Below are 19,297 nucleotides of genomic sequence, written 5' to 3'. Positions count from 1 at the left end.
ACCGCTATTACTCTTACAACATCATTTCAAATATTTTTTTTAAGTAAATAATTTATAAAAATACAGTAATAGCATATTAAGAATAAATGAATAATAAATATTTACACCTTGTTTTCATCAGACACCTCTTTCTTCTCGCTATTGATTGCTAATTCTGGTGGAACGTCGCCTGCGCCGTCTTCAAAGATAGCATCAATTTCTTCCAGACTCTTTCCTTTCGTTTCAACAAACCACATGTATACTACGAATAAAGCAACAACATTCCATGCAGCGTAAAAGATGTAAGTAGCCCATCCGATGCGGTCTAAAAGTGGAGGTGTCCATAAACCAACAGCAAAGTTACTCAACTACAAATATAAAGTGAGTAGAGGTTACAAGTAGTGTGAAAAGCCAGACTTACCCAATTAGATGATACAGCAAGAGACATACCCTTAGCTCTTGTACGGAATGGGAAAATTTCTGCGGGATCTATAGACGATATAAGTCATTTGTCAGTTGTAGCGCGTACTACTTACATAACCAGTCTACACAAGCCCAAGTAATACCAAATGTACCGACATAAATCATTGTGAAGACAATAACAAGAATAGCGGATGTCATACCAAGATCTATCTTATTGAATACAGCCATGAGAACCAACCAAATGATCATAAAGAAGCTACCAGACATAAACAAAGGTCTTCTTCCTACTCTATCAACAAGAACTGCTGCAATCAGAGCGCCACAAAAGTAAACAAGAGCAGTAAATCCAGCAAATAGAATTGTCCTGTTGCCTGGACCAAGTACGGCTTCATACATTTTGGGTGCATAGTACTTAATATACTACGTTAGTGATATGTTTGAACTAAATGTAAAAAAAGAACTTACTGTGACAATATTAATACCAGATAGTTGACCCAGGGCTTGCACAGCAATAGCAATGAAAGATCGTCTTGTGTATAATGTAAACATTTCGCCCCAAGTGGGTTCTCCAAGCTTTGCTTCCAGTTCTAATGTAGTCTTGATTTCTTCATATTCTTGTAGTACTTGAGGGTTGTCAGCAGGCTTTCCATACATATCAGAAAGTGTTTCTAAAGCGAGGTCATCCTTTTGCTTGGATAACAAGTATCTTGGTGACTCTGGAAGAGCAAGTGTTCCTACAGCTAAAATAAGGGCAAATACAACTTGCAATAAGAGTGGGCCTCTGAATGACCAATCTGATTCAACAAAACTGAATCCGTAATCAATAAACGCCGAAGACATATAACCAAACATGTTGATACTCATACCCAAGACAGTGACTTTACCACGCTATAGAAAGAGAGGAGTGGTTAATACAAGCGCTCAGGTTCACTGATTATGACATACGTTGTGAGCACGACTCAATTCTGCAGTGTATACAGGGAGGACAGTACTCAAGAAGCCGATACCAAAACCGGCAATCAGTCTACCAAGTAAGATACCAGCCAAGTTACTTGATCCTGTTTGAACTGATCCACCAACAATAAAGATAGCAGCGCCTATTAAGATTGTCCAACGACGACCAAAGCGATCCATGAACCAACTTGTTGGATAAGAGGTGAACCAGGCACCAAGTTCAAAAATTGCAATTATCAAACCTTGTATTGTCGAATTAGGATTTCCAAATAGTTCGAGCCATCGATTATTGACCAAAATACCGGACATGACTCCTTGATCATCTATAAAGTATTTGAGAAAAAAAAAGAATATATAAACAGATAGACTACTTACAACCAAAGAGGAATTGTCCTAATGATGCAAAGCATGCTACAGAATAAAGCAATGCACTACCCTTGAGTAATTTCATTTTTGAAATTGAAATTGAAAAAGTGTCAAATTAATTGTTATTTATATATTGTTTTGGTAACCGCAGACTGCATGACCTATTTTATGACGCTATTAACTTTCATTCTGAAGAAGTATAAAGTTTATTGTTACACTAGATCTGGGGTAACCAGTAGGCGCAGCCCAATCGGACAATTTGATTTCTTAAAATAGTATAGGATAAAATATGCATGATTATCTCTTTCATTTGGATAAATGCTCACATGGGTTTCTTTTTTTTAAAAGAATAACTATAGTAAACAAAGTGTTTGCTTGTATAAAGCGCTGTATCAAAAGAAATCAAGTTAAAGAATACACAAGTCATACATGAATCATAGCTGTGTTGCCCTTATTTCTGGACACTTATGTTTTACGGCGGGGATAATTAAAGTTGGATCCATTTCGTTGGCTGTGGGAATGCTGAATAGCGATTTTCCCGCCCCATTACAAGATGAAATAAGAGAGTATGTTTTTTTATATTAAAGTGTGGATTTTATATAAGAGAGTATGTATTCATAAAATATACGAATAGATTCAAAGATCTATGTGACATAAAGATATGAAAATGTGGAGTAGATCTGATAACAAACAACAAAAGTGAGCAAACTTGTGTAATGAATTGATTCTCAGCTCTTTGTAAAAGTCAAAGATATTCTCATTGATAAATAAATGAAAAAACCGGTATACGCAAGGTAAGCCATATACCGCGCATTAGTTAACTTGTTTTGTACTAATGTAACATTGATAAAAATAGAGGAACTCATTCCCCCCCCAAAGAGACCCTGAGGAGCCTAGAAAAAATTGAACTTGATATGAGGCAATCGATTTAACTATTGTAACTGAATGTATCTATGTAAAAACCAAACTAGCATACACCCACTCTTTGATGATGTATGTATTCACTGTTTGTTGAGCTCAGTTTATAAGTAGATTCATATGGATTATACAATTTCTTTTAGCAAGATCTCAGGGTGAAAATGATGCACTTTTAAAGTAACCAGACCAATTAGCCGGTTACTGCAAAAAAAGTCAATCTTTGTGAAATGATACATTTATTTGTGTGCTCATAATTTATCCGATTCATTGATTTCACTAGTGAATAGTCAACCCTTTTTACTGCTGAAATGTGATATTTACTTTATCGACTTGTTTTTGATATTGTAAAGCTATGAATGATGTGGTCTGGGACATTTGAAAAATACACAAATTAGGAAAAGACTCCCAGGAGAATTTGTCCTTTTGAGCAAAATGAATACCCCAAACTCAGCTGCAGCTTGCTTTTTTTATTACGTCCAATCGGATTTTTAGCAAATGATGTTAACCTGATAAAACCTATCCCGCCCCACTGTTTACGCTATACTACAAGAATAGTCTATAAAGTAGTCTCTTTTTTATTTATTTATTTATTTCTTTTTCTTGCTCCTACTCTTTCAAGTCAATCTACAACAAACATAACAAAATGTCTACCTCAGTGAAAGAAATGACCGTTGCCAGCTGGGAAAAAGTTGGCTCTATTGAATTAATCACAAAGAAACTACCGGAATTAAAGCCGGGTGAGCTTTTGGTTAAAGTCGCTGCTTCTGGAATTTGCGGTAAGTCTCCTATTATTGATATTTATCGTGATACTAACAAAGCCTATAGGCACGGATTTACACATCTGTAAGGGCGAAACACCACAAGCTACTCAAAAGGTCGTGGTTGGACATGAATTCTGTGGATACGTCGAGAAACTGCACCCCGAAACTAAGGCTCTTGTCAAAGAAGGCGACTTGGTTGCTATTGACCCCAACATTCCCTGTAACCAATGTGGATTCTGTCGTAACAAGAAATATCATCTTTGTACAGACCTCTTTTGTATTGGCGTCACTGTTGATGGTGGTATGTCACAATATGTTGCAATTCCAGCACGTGCTGCTGTCAAAGTTCCCTCTCATGTCCCTCCAGAGGTCGCCTGTTTATCCGAACCTCTCTCATGCGTTGTTCATGCTGTTGATAAAGGCAATATCAAAACCGGTGACTCTGTACTCGTTATTGGTGCTGGTCCTATTGGTTTGATGGTAACTGCCCTTGCTAATGCCAGTGGAGGAAAAGTGTCCGTGATTGAGCCTACGGAGCTTAGACGCCAAAAGGCAAAGGAGATCTTTGGTGCTTCTGAAGCGTATGCCCCAGGTGCCTTGGGTCCCGTCAACGGTGCCCTTGGTGAAGGATATGATGTCGTGTTTGAATGTGCTGGTCGACCCAACACCTGCGATGATGCTGTAAAATTCGCCAAAGCTGGAGGCACTGTCGTTTGGGTCGGTGTTGCAAAAGTAGAAGACCGCGTGTCTGTGTCTCCCTATGATATTTACAGAAGAGAACTGACCATCACCTCAACTTTTACAAACCCATATGGAATTGATCGTGCAGTAAAGATTCTCGCAGAGGGTAGAGTAGATTGGAGTGCACTCGTTTCCCACACTTTTAGCTTGAAAGAATTTGATAAGGCTTGGGAAGTGTTTACCGCTGGTACAGGCTTGAAAGTGGTAGTTAAGCCCTAAGCCAATACCCCCCTCCCCTTTTTTTTTCTTTGCTATTATGTATATATAATAAATGACACACATGACACATCATCTTTCTTTATGTAGTGTTTTGGGCGTACGACCCTTAAGGATGAAACTTTATTTATTCCCGAATAAAACATCTATCGAAATCAGTTTTACAACAACATAGTCGTATTTTTTTCTTTGCAAATGAAAACCGGCCAGCAGCTTTCGTGAGTTTTATGTATGTTGGTAAATGAGTCAAGCTAAGCGGCTTTAGGATTTTTTCTTCTAGCAAATAATGTTGATTTATCCATGTTTAAGTCAATGAAACTGCTGTGTTGTTTTGGTTTTGGTTTCTTTGCCTTTTTTATTGACTCTTCATGACCCAATGCCTCTAATTTCATTTGCAGCTCTCTTAACTGTTTATCTGTTACTATTTTCCCCTCGCTTGCTGAAGTCTGTAGGGAAGATGTCTCATCGGTATCTTCTTCTGTTGATGTGTCGTCGTTTTCTTCACCTTGTGCATTTACAGCATTTCTAAACAGCACACGTTGATCATCCTGAGGCTTTGTCTTCAAGTGATTACGTCTTGCCTTTTCTTCGGCCATACGATGCACAGTATAAGAGATATCAAACATTTCCTTCATAGATGCAACTCCTGAATACAAATCTCTACGGGGGGTTACGGTTCCAGAAGCAATGACTGAAGGAGCACGGGAGTTGGCGCGTGAGTTGGCACGAGAGTTTACGACGGATGACGCACCAGATGAAGGAGCAGCCTCCTCTAGTTCCTGTTGATCTCTATTGCGTTCTAAGATCATGCGTTTATAAGCTTCGGCTTCAGTTTCGTGGGGATTTTTCATACGGTTAAGTGCCTCTTCAAGTATCGAAGCTTTGGGCGTTGAAGATATATCAGGTAAATGGTCATCAGCAACTGCACCATTTTCTTTTGCTTGTTCTAATTTCTAAATGATTGGTTAAAAATCCAATACAGCCGAGTGATATATTAGGTAATATCGCTTACTTGTTTTTTCATCCAAGGATGTTCTAGAAATTGCCCGATACTATAACGTTTCTTTGGATCGACACATAATAAATTTTCTATCAAGTCTTTGGCTTCAGCCGAGATATTATCCCACCATGGGCTTAAGAAAGTATAACGGCCTTTAGCTACCTTTTCGGTCAGGACACTAATACTCTCATCATAAAAAGGAGGGAAGCCGCAAAGCAAAGTATAGAGAACACAACCAAGTGCCCACATGTCGACAGATCGGGAATACCGCTGATCATTTACAATCTCTGGAGCTGTATACCCTACAGTACCACAAGGTGTTCTAGTTTGTTCATCCCATATCACTTTGGATAGACCAAAATCAGCAATCTTCACTTGACCGATTCCACCGCCACCTAATCCTTCTACAAACTTCCCTTCATCTTCTTTGGGTTCGTCAAATTCGTTGGGTGGTAGTGGGGTGTCACGTTCCATAAATTCAATTGGTGTAAATAGCAAGTTTTCTGGTTTAATATCTCTATAAATGTTCTTTAGTGTTTCCGTATACGGATTTAATGAAACTTTATATACCTGTGAACAACTCCTTTCTCCTCATGCAAGTATCGAATTCCATCTGCAACTTGTTTAATGCAGTGACGGGCAAGATCTTCACTTAAATAAGTGAGACGGACAATTTGATGAAATAATTCTCCACCCTCGCATAGTTCTAGTACAAGAAAGAAATGCTATCGATGTATTTAGATTAGTACAACTGAAGAATAAACCACCCTTTTCTCCATCTTTCTAATGACATTTACTTCTTTGGTTTCCATAAAATCCAATAGTTTAACAATCGATGGATGATCTAAAGTTCTCATTATTTGCGCTTCTTTTAAAACACTTGCTTTCTAAGAAAAAAAAAGAGATAAGTATGTTATTGTTTACTTAAACAAGCAAAACACACACCTGTTGATTATTTATCTCTGCCTTCTTGACAATTTTGATAGCCACTTTCTCGTTGGTTTTTAAGTTTATAGCCTCATATACTTTGGAGAATGCACCACTAGAGAAATACATTTTTGTGTGGTTAGCATAAGACCTAATACTGTGTATATCTTTGTTGTCCTACTCTCCAAGCTTTGCTGTCAACTGATAGGCACCAAGCTCTGGGTAACTTGGCATGGTATTTTTGGCTTTTTTCTCCTCTTCTACGATTTTAGCAGCTGCTTCGTATTTCTGGCCTCCCAAATAGGAGCTTTTAATGAAATTCTTTATCTGACTGAAAACTGCCATTTATCCCGAAAACTAAAGAAAAAAAAAGAAAACAAAAAAAGAAAGCTCCACAATCTGCAATGGTTTTAAGTTGCCAAATAAAGTTGAATGACCGACTCAATAATTTCTATTATTGCTATTACCGTCACTTAATTTCTATGTGTTGTTTTCAGAATTTAATATCGTTATGAACTGGCAGAAACCCACTAGGTATCAAGTGATGATGATCCAATGTTTGCAGCAGGTAAATTATTTAATTAATAAAGAGAGAAAGCAACTTATGCCAAATGATGTACATTTTATTCAGAAATGTGACCTCTTTATTAATGCTGTAATATCGTTGATCCTCATTAAGGTTAGGACAAACTATCAACTATAAACGTGACTCATTCTATGAAAGGGGGACTTGTAGTCATGAAAAACTATTAAAACTTTTCTTTTCTATTTTTAACAAGGTATGATGATAGCATTCATGCTTTCGGACCTCAGCAGGCCTCAGCAGATGTCAGCAGATTCTAAATTTTATCAGTAATTTGAAAATCAAGACACACTCTTTTTCCCTTGAAGCGATGTCGCATTGTGTCAAAATAAGTTGTGCAATGTATTCAATGTGAACAAATACACATCTTTAATATGCATTCTATGAACTAAAGAACATAAACATTCACGTGATTCAAGCTACAATAAAGCGAAACAATATACCCTGCCTCAAACCTAAGACAAAACAATATTGCGCAAGTTGATGTTTGAGAAGAGCATGAACACATCAATTATTGCGAAACAGTTGGAAATTTATGCTCATATGGTGTATGTATGTGGTCACACGATATCAAAAGGATCCTTGCAGCAACCTGAATACCGAAAAAAAAAAGTGTGATTTCAATAGGAAAAACAGGGTCAGGATCCAAAGGTTTATTGTCTGGGACCATAAATAGGAAAAACCACAAACGTTGTTTTTAAGAATTGGTCGTTTTTCTTGACAAACCTACCTTTATGCGAGCATAAAGCGAAACAAAAACAATCGTCAAATCTATCACGAGTTTAAGTGCAATCTTTGCTTCAAATTCGAATTAAAGACAATCCAAAACCTTCCTAGGATATTAATGTTTCACGAATTGTGGAAGAAAAGAAAAGTGTGTGCGTCTGACCCAGAGCTTGTATCAGGCGCCTTGACAAATCTGTACACTTAAATTTGCATAGTGAGTATGAATAATGAGCACAAAAAGAACTATTTTTTCTCAAAGGCATCTTTCAGTAAGTCGGATTAACAAATACTGTTTTTAAGATGCCATCAACAGGATATAATGGTGTATATTCAGAAGCAAAAATAGCTTTCTATATTCCATGGTTGGAAAAGAAAGTTTGTTACCAGCACTTATCTCAAAGTCTTTGTACACTTTATTTTATGAGGACATGAATTATTAAAATATAAGATGATTATTCATACTTTAGAGAACGATGTTTATGATGTCTGTGATAATGACGATGCCGGTTTTCATCTCTTGTTTTCCCATCTAACTTATTTGACTGTACGAATTCACTAGTATTTCTAGTTACATACCTACTGCTTCGAGTAGAACAAACTGATTTTATTGGAGGAGGTATCCTACTAATGCTTGTTCTTACAGAAGGTGATGGTCTTCTTGCAGATGCTGGAGCTGCAAGAGGTGCAGTAGGCGTAAATGCTGTAGGTGCATTTGTTCCAGCAATCGTAGATCTACTATTATGACTTGTATATCCTGTTCTTTGTGCACCATAGGCTGCTCCCTAATATTCAATTATACTTGAGTTAAAAATGGAAAGGTTAAACATTCTTTACCATTCTTGTAGCCGATGATATAACTGACGAAGCGGTTGGAATAAGGCTATTCTGTTGCTGCTGCATATTTGGCTGAATAGTCTTTCGCTTGAGTTTCTCGTACATGTTCTAAGCTATATGTAAAACATATGCTCTTCCTAATATACGGTTTATTACCTGTAGCTTTTGAAATTGCTTGGTCTTTTCCTCTAACTGACTGTATAATTGTTGGTATTTCCTTTTCTCCATTTCCTTTTCCTTAATCAATGCTATTGTATATGTTATTAAGGTACTAATGTATGCATATGTGCTAGAGTATTTCGTAACCTGACTGTTTCTCTCTCTCGACTATGATAATAAATAAAGAGACTTGATCACCATGTATTATGTTCTAATCGTTATTTTTACCTTTTAAAATATTATTAAAATCGCGATTCATCATATTGTATTGCTCTCTTAATGAACTATGCTTATCCTCTATGTTGCTTTGCAGCATAGATTGAAAGCATAACTCTTGTGAAACTTGATATTCATAAAATGCTATTGCTCGACCACTAATATCCAAAATAACCTCTGGCTTCAATCCAGCTAATACAGACTATATAGGCGTAACGGTTCATTATAAGAGTTTTGTAATTGTCTTTTTAATTACTGATTTATACTGTTCACTTGGATTTAATTGTGTCAATATGATGTCTCCACTATGAAGGAGTTGATTGAATTTATGGCTTTCATCCTTTTTCATTTCCTACTTTTACATACCTTTCCGCTAGACTTGTATTACATGCAGGACAAACAAGTGCCTCTGTAAATTTTCTATTTGAACAATCCAAGCAAAAAATATCTATACACATATCAAGCTAAGAGCTGCAAACAATTAATATAGTGCAACATTGCCGTACGTGAACAAGAAGTAACGCATGCCTAAAGGCATTATTATTCAGCTGTTTGGATTATTATTTTCATTTTTACTTGTATTTCTATCGAAAGAGGCTTCCTGCATTGTATTATATTGCAATGAATATCCGCTTCTGCCATTTTTACTTGTTTGAAAAGAGAAGATCAAAAGAAAGAAGAACATAATTAGCTGCAAAAAATATGTCAACTTCAATATAGTATCAAAATACAAAAGCAGTATACTAACACATAACACTTCTATTGACAACAAATTCATCTATATTCTTTGCATAAATCACAAATTAAATGCTTTATATTGGGCACAATCTTTATCATTCCTGTCCAGGTAAAAAAAGAGATAAAAGCTACTTGGAAAGAGCTAATATAGTCAAAATGCCTCTTATTTTAAATAATAATATAGTGATTCCAACACGCTTAGTTTGAATGTATCAGATGCCATTTCAATGTGATTACGAGAACTTATAAAAAGAATTACGACTACGACTATCATCTGTACGTGAACGTTTATTGAATTTATGCTCTATCTACCGCAATCACATAAATTAACTAATGCTCTAATCATTAATAGAGAATCTTGTCCAAATAATTTCAAGTATGAGTTTTGCCTCACAAATAACCACTCGCGCATGGAGCTCAGACGCGGCTTCTGAAAATGCTAGTAGTTGGCTGTTTCATGAAAAGAGGTAATCAATATTACTAATAATGTAGTTTCTTCCCAAACCCTGATTTCAAGAAAGACATGTAAAAGCTCATTTTTCAAAGTTGTCAACAAATGAGCGTGACTCGTAATTCGAGTGATGCAACCTTTCACAGCTAATAAGAATGCTTTATAATCAAAAGAGTGCGTCAACGGGTATTTGTAGGGTCACGTGATAAAAACAGGATGATTTGATTTTTGCTTTCTCTGGAAAATGTGAAGGGTCTCGTGATGTAATTGGTTAGCATATAAGACTCTGAATCTTATCATCCGAGTTCGAGTCTCGGCGAGACCTTTTTTATGCATTTTTCACCGGATAAATGTTTTATCGTTCTGCTGCTCATAAATATAATTTTTTGCTGGTACCACTTTTGGTAACTGTCAATATTGGTAACATTATGCATGCATTTGCAAGTTTCAGCTATTTATCACTTATCGTATTCTCTCATTATTTTAAACTATATATTATGATCTTACATTACGTATATTTTTTCCTCTTTGGATTAGTACTGTAGCAGGCCTGGTTATTTTTTTTCTTTCTATAATTAGTATATTATACAACGCAGATCTCAAAAGGTCTTTTACACCTCAAAAGGTCTTCAACGCCTCCAAAGGTCTTTTATTATTATTATTATTATTATCCATAACATTTTCAACGATATATAAATATCCTCCTATTTTATAAAATAAAAAGTAGTGAATTCAGTATTGAAATAAGTAGTAAAAAATAACTACTCAATCACTCATCCCTTTTATCTTCTTTTCTTATTTACCTTTATACAAGTCTTAACGACTTATCTTCTTATTATATTTTTTTATCTTTTGATTTACTTACTTAATTGATCTGACAAAGATCTGGTGGTCACAAAAAAGCAACCTACTCGTACAAGGATATCTAACTTTTACAAGACTTAACGTCTCCAAATCTATTCAAATCCTACTTTAAACTCTTATATATAAGGCAGCCTAGCAAGACATAACCTGTCACAGTACGAATATCCCAAATTACTCTTGAAATATATGACATCAAGTCAGATCACAATAACTTCTTCTAATTTATCTTATAACTTAAGCAGCAATTGCTTAACAACCTTTTTACTTTACTTTTTTTACTTTATCTTACAGGCCTTAGTACTAAATTACTCTATATTGATCTTATGTTAAGATCTGGCGATCACTATAATGCCAGATTTTACTTATATACCCTTTTTTAAGCCTTACTACTAATACATTTCATCTTACTAGCACCCAATAATATTTCTCTAAAGAGCCAAACACTTTCTTTCAGGAACATAATTCCAATGTCATTCTTCTTGTTGTCACTCTTTTAAAAGAAAATTATCAATTAGTAAAAGATTTTTAATCTATTACAAAGAAAACGCTCATATATCTTTTTGTATCTACAAGTTTATCGCAAGAAACTATTATCTTACAAAAAGCTCCGGTGGTCAAACAACGACATATCGTCAACGTATTCAGCAACTCTTTAAATTAACTAAATCAACTTAAACTTTAAACCAACCTATACACAAAACCAAAATTCACACTACATTATCCAAGCTCAAAACTTGGTTCTTGCCTACATTTTATCATCTTATAAATAAATCTTTACCTTAACAACAGGTTCTTTGTTTATTCAAAGATAAAGGCTGAAAGAACATGGAACAGACTTTATTTTTACCATCAAATGGCTGTAAGTCACTATTCTAAGTGTGGAATGTAAAAGGATTTGGTTGAATAACGGTTCCTGATATAATTCAGATCATGAAAAGAATAGTGAGATCAGTATCAGGAACAAATTAAAAGCTTTCTTTACCAGTTCTTTCCGTTTATTGTGAAAATGTTTAAATTACTTTTTAATGAGTATATCCTTTTATATATGAAGGAGAAAGTAATAACTTATATAGGCTTAATGCTTACTTCGTATAGTTCGTATTCATTATCATACACTATAGCTTTATATCAAGTGTGTATTATTCTCTTTCATTGCTTCTCAACTTGATACAAGCTAATTCTATGTTGTTACAGATAGAAAATCTCTTTAAAATGGTATTAAAAAAAAGTATAAATGATGAAAAAGTGTACATGTGTTTATTTTTAAAAGAAAATACAAAGAAATGACATGGTGAGTTAATCTATTAAAACCTGAATACTTCCACTCTATAGACTGGTATACCTTGCTCGCCACCGAATTTGCCATTCTTTTTCTTTCTAAAGCGAGTCAATTCATCATATGGTGCGTCCGCGTTTTCTTGTCTAGCTTTTCTTTCTAATGATTTCTTTGCACGTGCATGCTTATGTTTACGGTTGTAAGCACCTAGAATATTTCTCAACTGCTCAAGGTCATCGATAACCTCAATCTCATGAGAAGTCAGTTCACGCAAAGTATGAACAATAGATTGTAATGATGGCTCCAAGATAAGTGTTGGGAAGTGAACGTCCAATATACTGTTGCAAAAATCGACAATCTATATAAGGAGCAATAAGAAACAGAGTATATTAGATAAATTAAACGACTTACATTGCTGCGATTGTTTAAATTTGAGGATTTTTCCTTTAACCAAACGGCAAGTGTCTGTAAGATAATAGGTAATTCGGCTGCATTGATTCGCTTTAGTGATTGCTGAAGGAAGATATCATTTCTAGGAGCTTCTACGATTGACTTGAAGTATGTATTGAATCTAGCGGTGTCCCATTCTTTGCTATTTTCATTATGTATACTAATCAACGCTTTTATGAGTGTTACTAAGTCATTTTCAGGAATATCATGAACTGTTTCAAGTATAATAGGCAAAAGTGCCCATTCTTTTCTTTCCAGGAGCGCGTTGATGATGCCTTTTTCGCAATAGTTACTACGAATAAGTGACTTCTTCAATAAATAAAGAAGTACGTCCACTGGCCAAAAACTGTTGTCTCCCTTTGATTCAAAGCAGCGTGAAACAATCTTTGAGACAAAAAATTGTGACAGTTCAACCGACTTCTTTTTTGAAGGCTGATATCTGTTCAGCATAATGTTGCGATATTGTTCTGTCTTGGCTTCAAGATGGGCCTCTGTCATAGTTGTATCATTATCCTCGGTCACATCAACTCTCTTCACACGAATGTAATCAAAGAATGTGTCAACAAACTTATCTTCAGAGACATCAGGACGCAATAAGTCAGCAAGCACTTTTGCTTCCACATCTTGAATCTTGTGAATTTTCGATACCCATTTTTCATAAATTTCATCAGAGTCTTGTAAATCGGCTGAAAAGTGTATTTCACGCATCACTGTTTCTTTTCCACTTCGTGAATAACCAATATTGTCTACTGAATCAAGATTCTCGCTGATGCCCATGAATTCAACCGTTTGCTTCATCTTTCCCATAGCTGCCATTAAAGAAACTGGTTCGCTGTAATAAGGACAGAGCATGACAACTGAAGTAGTGTCTACAGTCTTCTTTGATGACTTTCCACTGCTTTTCGAGCCTTGTGCATCTATGAATGAAATCGTGATGGCTAAATGAGAGTTGGGTAAAGTGGCAATGCTGCAAACACAGTTCTTGTTGGCTACGTTTTTCTCTGATGTCTTGATGGTCTGTTCTGCCTGTAGTGTGCCATACTTGATATCCCAGACGCTCACGACATGCTCTGCTTCGCTGCTATTCTTCTTGTTTCCTGTTCGAGGGGCGATCATGGCCACATAGCTATCGCCCAAAGGTGCAGTAGCTGCTACGTTACCCAGAGACTTGTCACTAAATCGGTATCCATTCAATTTGATGGATAAATGTTCGGTCAAATGACTTGCAATCTTCTTGGATGAGCTATATTTTAACTGTAGACGCCATACTGTCCAGGTGCCAGCTACGCTCAGGATAGTCAACCGTCCGTCAATAGGGTCTAAAGTGAATGCGATAGGTTTCTCGGCTAATTTAATATCGATGCTGGCAAGGTTATCTATACTTCTACGTTCGACATTGACATAATCAAGCTTTACTGTGTAGGTGTCTGATCCAACAGAGTTGCTGACAGTAACAACAATCGTAGATCTAGGAGGAACCATTGAGGAAGGAATACAACAGTGAGCATTAGAAGTAACAAAGACAGTAGACCATGCAACACGAGTGTTCTTCTGACCCTTTTGCTTTGCAATTAAACGTTCGAGATCTTTGGTGTTTAATTCAACAGATCCACTTTCGCCAATCATAATAACATGTGATTGTAAGACAGGTGATATGTGTATAGCACTAATACGTTCATCAAACTGCAGGATAGAATGTTAGATTGATAGAATAATAATAAAAGAGATCTCTTACACTTTTGGTAATGTGGTCCAAGTTGTCATTATCGTTGTTCTTTATGTTCTTCCATAGCCAGACTGTTTTATATTCTTCGTCCTTTAGTAAATCAGGGCTCGAGGCTATAATGGCGTAGGTGTAATCAGTTGATTCAGGATCACTACCGCCGTCCTGATGAGTAGCTGGAGCAGCAAAGAGAACGCCAGGAGGTGCATTCCATGACTTTATACACTTTTGATCTATTGTCTAAAATGGAGGTGAGTTGATCTAGTTCTTATAGTACTGAATAAAAACTGTCTTTACATTGTATATCTTAAAGCCTTCGCCCTGAACAGTGACAGCTACTTGATCAGCCGTATCAGAGCGATCGGCAGTATGAATGGGGTCCAAAACGGATTCCAAAGCATTGATGCTGACAGTGAATAAGCGACTACTGTCTTCATTGAGTTTCTTATTAAACCGTGCAAGTGGAAATGCTTCCTCTAAGACAAAGCCTGGCATTGAGTATTATTGTAGAATAACAAAAAAAAAAGATACAAAAAAAGTGTAAATAATTTGGCAGGAAGTGAGGCTTAGATCGGCGTTTGAATGAACCGTTTATTGAGTTTATGCATTTTTCCAAGCAATTTTGAGTTGAAGACTGACGGGTAAAGCTGCATCTGTCACAGTTATGTATTCTCCTTCACTTACAAATTCGCTCAACAGCTTATCAAGATTAGGTAAAGTGGCCTGGTTTAGTGCCTTTGGAGCCTGCATATAGATGGACTTGGTTGCTGTACGCAAGCTAGGCTTTTTCAATTGTCTATTACAAGGTGTATTTAGTTCAATACCATTAAAAAAAAGAGAGCTTACGTGTCAGATCGTTCGGTGAGGTATTCAATTAGCTGATCAACTGTGATGTCTTTATCAAGCTCAGCTGTCTTTGATTCATTTCCGCAAACTGGACATTCAGGCTTCTTTTGGTGTTCAAACGTATAGGTATACACACCAGCATCACCTGTGTACATCATATAGTTGTTAAGATGAGGAGCTACGCACGTGGCTAGTTTATAAGCTTCGTTGCAGCATGATGCTGTTATATAATGTAAGCGTTACCTTATAAAGCATGATGTTTTTTGTTTTTTACCTGCAATAATTGCATTGGTGGATGCGATTGCGGGAATGATGTTTTTGACTACACCCTGAGTGAGGGAATAAGTAACGCCAGTTATATTGAACTGCTTTGCTCTTGTTAGAGCTTGCTGGTATAACCAATTAATGTCCTCTGGATTGTCTGTATCATACTTTTTTGATCCCCACACACGTGGCCATTCCAAGACGGATGCCCATTCGATACAGTGTTCAGGTAAGCGTGGTGTGTTTGCAATTGTACAAATAGGGAATGTGGTAGGTTTACTGAGCATGTCTAATGAACACTCATAACAAGAGGTGATTGTAGGCAAAATGATACGAGCCTGTCCCTTGAATCCCTCAGTTCCTCCATCGATCAAGGGCTTCCATGTGTGCTCCATATCATCTTCATCCACCATTTCTATGACCTTGGCATTAATCCATCTTCTTGCTTCCACCGAATCAAGGCCACAGATGATCAGCTGAAATTGCTTATAGTACTCATCATCTTTATCTTGTATCTTTCCAAAGTAACTATAAGGCAATCGTTAGTATGTCACATTATCTTATTCTGTTATACATACGGTGTCACTTGCACACCAGGTACTCGACTCATAACAAACTCTGCGGCAACCATAGCCTTTGACTTGCCAATATCCTTTTTTCTAAACAAAAACTGACGGTTGAGGTTGCTTAGGTCGATCGTATCCATGTCAATAACGTGTATTTGCTTAAATCCAGTCAAGGCCAAATTCTTTAATATTTCGCATCCCAATCCTCCTGCGCCTATAACAAGGATTTTGCATTCTTCAAGTGCTATTTTAATCTATCAATTGTCAATAATGTGACATCATAAAATGCAAACACACAAAACACACCTTTGAAGCATCGAGTGTGTCAATGATGCCTTTCTCAACATTATTTTCGTTTGCGTCTTGCATATCAACATCTGAAGGTGTTGTTGCTGCCATTTCTTTTTTTTTTTTTTTGTTAGTAGCAGGAATAAAATAAATAAATATACATATTTCACCTTCGTCGCTAAGAGAAGTTAAGGTTTTTTGTCTTTTAGATTCAGGCATTGTCATTGGTTCTTGTCGTTTATTACTCTCCATGCAATGGTTAAGAAAAAGAAAGAAAGAGAGAGGAGGAGAAAAAAGAGTGTTTATTTTTTATACAAGTCAAAAGTACGTGGGGGTCTTTTCTCTTTCTCTCCGCGCGCGTGTGTACATTTATTCTTGTTCTGTACGCGAAGCTACTAATTCTAAGTTATCATCGTAGCCATCTATAATGTATATAAATGTGTAAATCAACTATTTCGAATAACAAAAAGTTCTTCTTACGCTTTTGAAAATCTTTTAATGTTTCTTCTGGTTCAGAAACTGTTTGCATGTAGTACATTTGATAGAATCCTGAAAACAATAGGTTATTGTTGTCATCTACTTCAAAGGATTCGATAATTTCATCAATCACAGAGTCTTCAAACTAACATTAATGTTTAATAATCATCACTTTTACACATGATTGCCTTTCTTTACAGGACGACCATTGGTAGCTGTGGCAAAATCTTGAATTTCTTTCAAATTCCATTTGCCATCCTTGTCCTATATATGCATTATAAGTATATGTGCTCACACACAGAGAGAGATATCAGACTAGCTATTTACTTTATCAAAGTTGTCAAATATAGCTCTTAAAATCTACCATTCTTTTTTAAGTGGCGTTATTATCAAAGGGGGGAAGGATAAAGAAAATAAACCTTCTCAGTCTTTGGCGTCAATTCGCCTGTATCTTCATCAAACAATAGATGATAGCTCGTCTTTTTTTCTTCTTCTGACATGTATTAAAAGCAAAAAGTAAAAAAATTTGATGAGTTACAGTATTTCAGTCTAAAATTAGACGATTTCAAAAATTTTATTGGACAGTTTTTAATTTCAGTCTGGACGCATTTTATTTTTTTTGGACAGGTTCAAAAATTAAATTAGACACTTTCACTTTCTCAAATCAGACGTTCATAAAAAATTTCTGGACCTTTTCCCTTTTCTTCTTTAGTTATTCATACATATTTTACAATGGATTTTATACATTATAAGCCTGAATTTGATTATTATCCAGACAGTGAAACGGATGATGAGAGAGATGAAGATTTAGCAATGGATTATGGTTACATTCTGCAATTAATTGACTTGGACTCTTGCGAGCCTGTTTTTGACGTCAAAATGGAGGAACCAATCGAGGAGCCAATAACAGTAGAGCCAACAATGGAAGAGATTACCACTGATTTTAATGCGATATCTATTACAGATAACAGCAAGAAGAAGAACAAATATGGCCCGGAGCAGATTCGTGCTTTTATTGAGCTTATTCAGGAAGAAGGGTTGAGTGTGCCAAAAGCTGCCAAGCAGTGCATGATTCCAAGAAGTAGCGCATACCTTCTACTAAAGGAATTCAATGCAGGTAGTGGCGATGTACTTCCTGGTAAATCACTAAAGAAAAAAGCGAACAGAGGTACACCTGTAAAGCTTTTACCTGAACATACGGAATTTCTTGTAAAGCTCTTCGATAACAACCCTTCATCGACTCTTGAAATGGCTAAAGAGGCATTATGTAAAGATTTTGTCGGATTTACTATTTCTTCGCAAAACCTTTGGAAGCACTTGACAGAGAGCTGTCATTTTTCTTTGAAGCAAGCGTCGAAATACAATGCAGATAGAAATTCTGAAAGAACTCTTCTTCGTCATGACATAGTATGCAAATGGAAAGAAAATGGTGTTGACTTTCAAAAGAACTGTGTTTTTATTGATGAGGCTGGGTTTCATACTTAAATGATGAGAAGTCGCGCATGGTCGAAAAAAGGCGAACCTGCTATTGTACAAGTTCACAGCAGACGTGGAGCAAATGTTACAATTGTCGGCTGTATTTCTCCTTTTGGAACCATCAACTTTTCTAAAGTTGAGCCATTGAAGCGGTCAGATATGGAGAAACTCGAGGAGGAATTTAAGGAACATACAACTAAAAAGAGAAAAGCTAATGTTTTGGAGAAATCCAAGTCGAAACCTCTTAAGAAAGGAACAGCCGCGTACCATATTGTTAAATTTATCGAAGCTGTCATGGATGTTCTTGATAAGCATAACAAAAAGGGAATGTTTATAGTTATGGACAGCTGTAGAATTCACCACTCTGCGTTTGTCGTAGATGCAATTAACAAACGAGGCTATAAGCCTCTTTTTATGCCTCCATATTCTCCATTTTTGAATCCAATTGAAGAATGCTGGGCTAAAATTAAAAATAATATCAAACGAAATCCTTTAGACACTAACTCAAAACTCACGCCACGAATTGTTGAAGCATGTCAATCAGTGGCTGTTGAGGACTGCATGGAATGGGTCAGACACGCAGAAACTTATTGGGATAGATGTATGAATAAAGAGTTGAACCATAAATAGCAATAAAACTGTAAATTGTCTTTCAGAAAGTAATTGATTCTGTCCAGAAATTTTTTATGAACGTCTGATTTGAGAAAGTGAAAGTGTCCAATAAAAAAGTGAGATCCTCTGAAATCAAACAGTTGCCGAAGTGGAAGGAGAAGATGAGGTGGTAAAGGCTCTTTCGTGCCACGCTTTATTTTCAGATAACATATAATAAAAAAAAATGTTTTCAATTCCTATTTCTTTAGATCTTTGAGCGCTGCTAACTTATTTTTTCTATTTATCTTGGGAGGGGAACAACAGCGAAGAAAAACAGTTGAAAGTTGAAGGGCGGGAGACCACCTCATCTTCTCCTTCCACTTCGGCAACTGTTTGATTGGAAGTCATACTTATCCCAATCATTGTTGCCTCCGTTCCAGGTTCCGATGAGGTGGTAACGTTTTCCGTAGTAGAAAAAATGGTG

The 19,297-nt window shown here is 36.2% G+C and overlaps 9 protein-coding genes and 1 non-coding gene across 10 annotated transcripts; 3 read left to right on the top strand and 7 right to left on the bottom strand.

Annotated features, from left to right (window-relative positions):
* Positions 1–101: 101 nt before the first annotated feature.
* Positions 102–1,819, bottom strand: RHIMIDRAFT_306439 (general substrate transporter; the record flags this gene model as incomplete). The annotated part of the gene is made up of 6 exons (XM_023614497.1): positions 102–347; positions 401–468; positions 516–813; positions 868–1,290; positions 1,348–1,679; positions 1,732–1,819. Coding segments are annotated over 6 exons (1,455 nt in total), but the record flags the coding sequence as incomplete, so codon positions are not given.
* Positions 1,820–3,304: 1,485 nt separating this feature from the next.
* Positions 3,305–4,361, top strand: RHIMIDRAFT_202492 (GroES-like protein; the record flags this gene model as incomplete). Its single annotated transcript, XM_023606615.1, has 2 exons — positions 3,305–3,416; positions 3,466–4,361. 2 exons carry the CDS (start codon positions 3,305–3,307, stop codon positions 4,359–4,361), a joined length of 1,008 nt encoding a protein of 335 aa, XP_023466233.1.
* A 248-nt stretch (positions 4,362–4,609) lies between these two features.
* Positions 4,610–6,519, bottom strand: RHIMIDRAFT_287632 (Pkinase-domain-containing protein; the record flags this gene model as incomplete). The annotated part of the gene is made up of 6 exons (XM_023613491.1): positions 4,610–5,311; positions 5,371–5,875; positions 5,929–6,083; positions 6,156–6,245; positions 6,304–6,400; positions 6,467–6,519. The coding sequence occupies 6 exons, from the start codon at positions 6,517–6,519 to the stop codon at positions 4,610–4,612; spliced, it is 1,602 nt and encodes a 533-aa protein (XP_023466232.1).
* Positions 6,520–8,204: 1,685 nt separating this feature from the next.
* Positions 8,205–8,749, bottom strand: RHIMIDRAFT_282423 (uncharacterized protein). Its single transcript, XM_023613071.1, has 3 exons — positions 8,585–8,749; positions 8,429–8,536; positions 8,205–8,369 (listed from the first exon to the last, which is right to left on the bottom strand). The coding sequence occupies exons 1-3, from the start codon at positions 8,654–8,656 to the stop codon at positions 8,232–8,234; spliced, it is 318 nt and encodes a 105-aa protein (XP_023466231.1). The 5' UTR covers positions 8,657–8,749; the 3' UTR covers positions 8,205–8,231.
* Positions 8,750–8,798: 49 nt separating this feature from the next.
* Positions 8,799–9,544, bottom strand: RHIMIDRAFT_226558 (uncharacterized protein; the record flags this gene model as incomplete). The annotated part of the gene is made up of 5 exons (XM_023607571.1): positions 9,380–9,544; positions 9,310–9,331; positions 9,170–9,251; positions 9,060–9,108; positions 8,799–9,005 (listed from the first exon to the last, which is right to left on the bottom strand). The coding sequence occupies exons 1-5, from the start codon at positions 9,443–9,445 to the stop codon at positions 8,799–8,801; spliced, it is 426 nt and encodes a 141-aa protein (XP_023466230.1). The 5' UTR covers positions 9,446–9,544.
* A 700-nt stretch (positions 9,545–10,244) lies between these two features.
* On the top strand, positions 10,245–10,317 carry RHIMIDRAFT_t32. The gene has a single exon. It is a non-coding gene; the product is annotated as a tRNA-Gln (tRNA).
* A 1,784-nt stretch (positions 10,318–12,101) lies between these two features.
* On the bottom strand, positions 12,102–14,810 carry RHIMIDRAFT_291887 (uncharacterized protein). Its single transcript, XM_023613848.1, has 4 exons — positions 14,603–14,810; positions 14,318–14,545; positions 12,544–14,265; positions 12,102–12,490 (listed from the first exon to the last, which is right to left on the bottom strand). Exons 1-4 carry the CDS (start codon positions 14,798–14,800, stop codon positions 12,161–12,163), a joined length of 2,478 nt encoding a protein of 825 aa, XP_023466229.1. The 5' UTR covers positions 14,801–14,810; the 3' UTR covers positions 12,102–12,160.
* Positions 14,811–14,905: 95 nt separating this feature from the next.
* Positions 14,906–16,380, bottom strand: RHIMIDRAFT_237447 (uncharacterized protein; the record flags this gene model as incomplete). Its single annotated transcript, XM_023608760.1, has 5 exons — positions 14,906–15,101; positions 15,152–15,371; positions 15,426–15,943; positions 15,994–16,235; positions 16,288–16,380. 5 exons carry the CDS (start codon positions 16,378–16,380, stop codon positions 14,906–14,908), a joined length of 1,269 nt encoding a protein of 422 aa, XP_023466228.1.
* A 258-nt stretch (positions 16,381–16,638) lies between these two features.
* Positions 16,639–17,246, bottom strand: RHIMIDRAFT_251479 (uncharacterized protein; the record flags this gene model as incomplete). The annotated part of the gene is made up of 5 exons (XM_023610844.1): positions 16,639–16,691; positions 16,750–16,891; positions 16,945–17,010; positions 17,074–17,106; positions 17,166–17,246. 5 exons carry the CDS (start codon positions 17,244–17,246, stop codon positions 16,639–16,641), a joined length of 375 nt encoding a protein of 124 aa, XP_023466227.1.
* Positions 17,247–17,345: 99 nt separating this feature from the next.
* RHIMIDRAFT_313304 (uncharacterized protein) lies at positions 17,346–18,119 on the top strand (the record flags this gene model as incomplete). The annotated part of the gene is made up of 2 exons (XM_023614858.1): positions 17,346–18,013; positions 18,061–18,119. Exons 1-2 carry the CDS (start codon positions 17,479–17,481, stop codon positions 18,117–18,119), a joined length of 594 nt encoding a protein of 197 aa, XP_023466226.1. The 5' UTR covers positions 17,346–17,478.
* Between the last annotated feature and the right edge of the window lie 1,178 nt (positions 18,120–19,297).

The sequence above is a fragment of the Rhizopus microsporus genome (genome assembly GCF_002708625.1).
Source record: "Rhizopus microsporus ATCC 52813 unplaced genomic scaffold scaffold_8, whole genome shotgun sequence".
NCBI classification, from domain to species: domain Eukaryota; kingdom Fungi; phylum Mucoromycota; class Mucoromycetes; order Mucorales; family Rhizopodaceae; genus Rhizopus; species Rhizopus microsporus.
Note: the sequence above shows the minus strand (reverse complement) of the source record. Positions and strands in the feature narration are given on the sequence as shown.

Coding starts and splice junctions, on each gene's coding strand:
- RHIMIDRAFT_282423 (XM_023613071.1), bottom strand. CDS start 8,656: ATGGAGAAAAGGAAATACCAACAATTATACAGTCAGTTAGAGGAAAAG. Junction 8,537..8,584: donor AGCAATTTCAAAAGCTACAG/GTAATAAACCGT, acceptor CATATAGCTTAG/AACATGTACGAGAAACTCAA. Junction 8,370..8,428: donor TATCATCGGCTACAAGAATG/GTAAAGAATGTT, acceptor ATTAGGGAGCAG/CCTATGGTGCACAAAGAACA.
- RHIMIDRAFT_291887 (XM_023613848.1), bottom strand. CDS start 14,800: ATGCCAGGCTTTGTCTTAGAGGAAGCATTTCCACTTGCACGGTTTAAT. Junction 14,266..14,317: donor TGGACCACATTACCAAAAGT/GTAAGAGATCTC, acceptor TCTATCCTGCAG/TTTGATGAACGTATTAGTGC. Junction 12,491..12,543: donor ATTTAAACAATCGCAGCAAT/GTAAGTCGTTTA, acceptor CTCCTTATATAG/ATTGTCGATTTTTGCAACAG.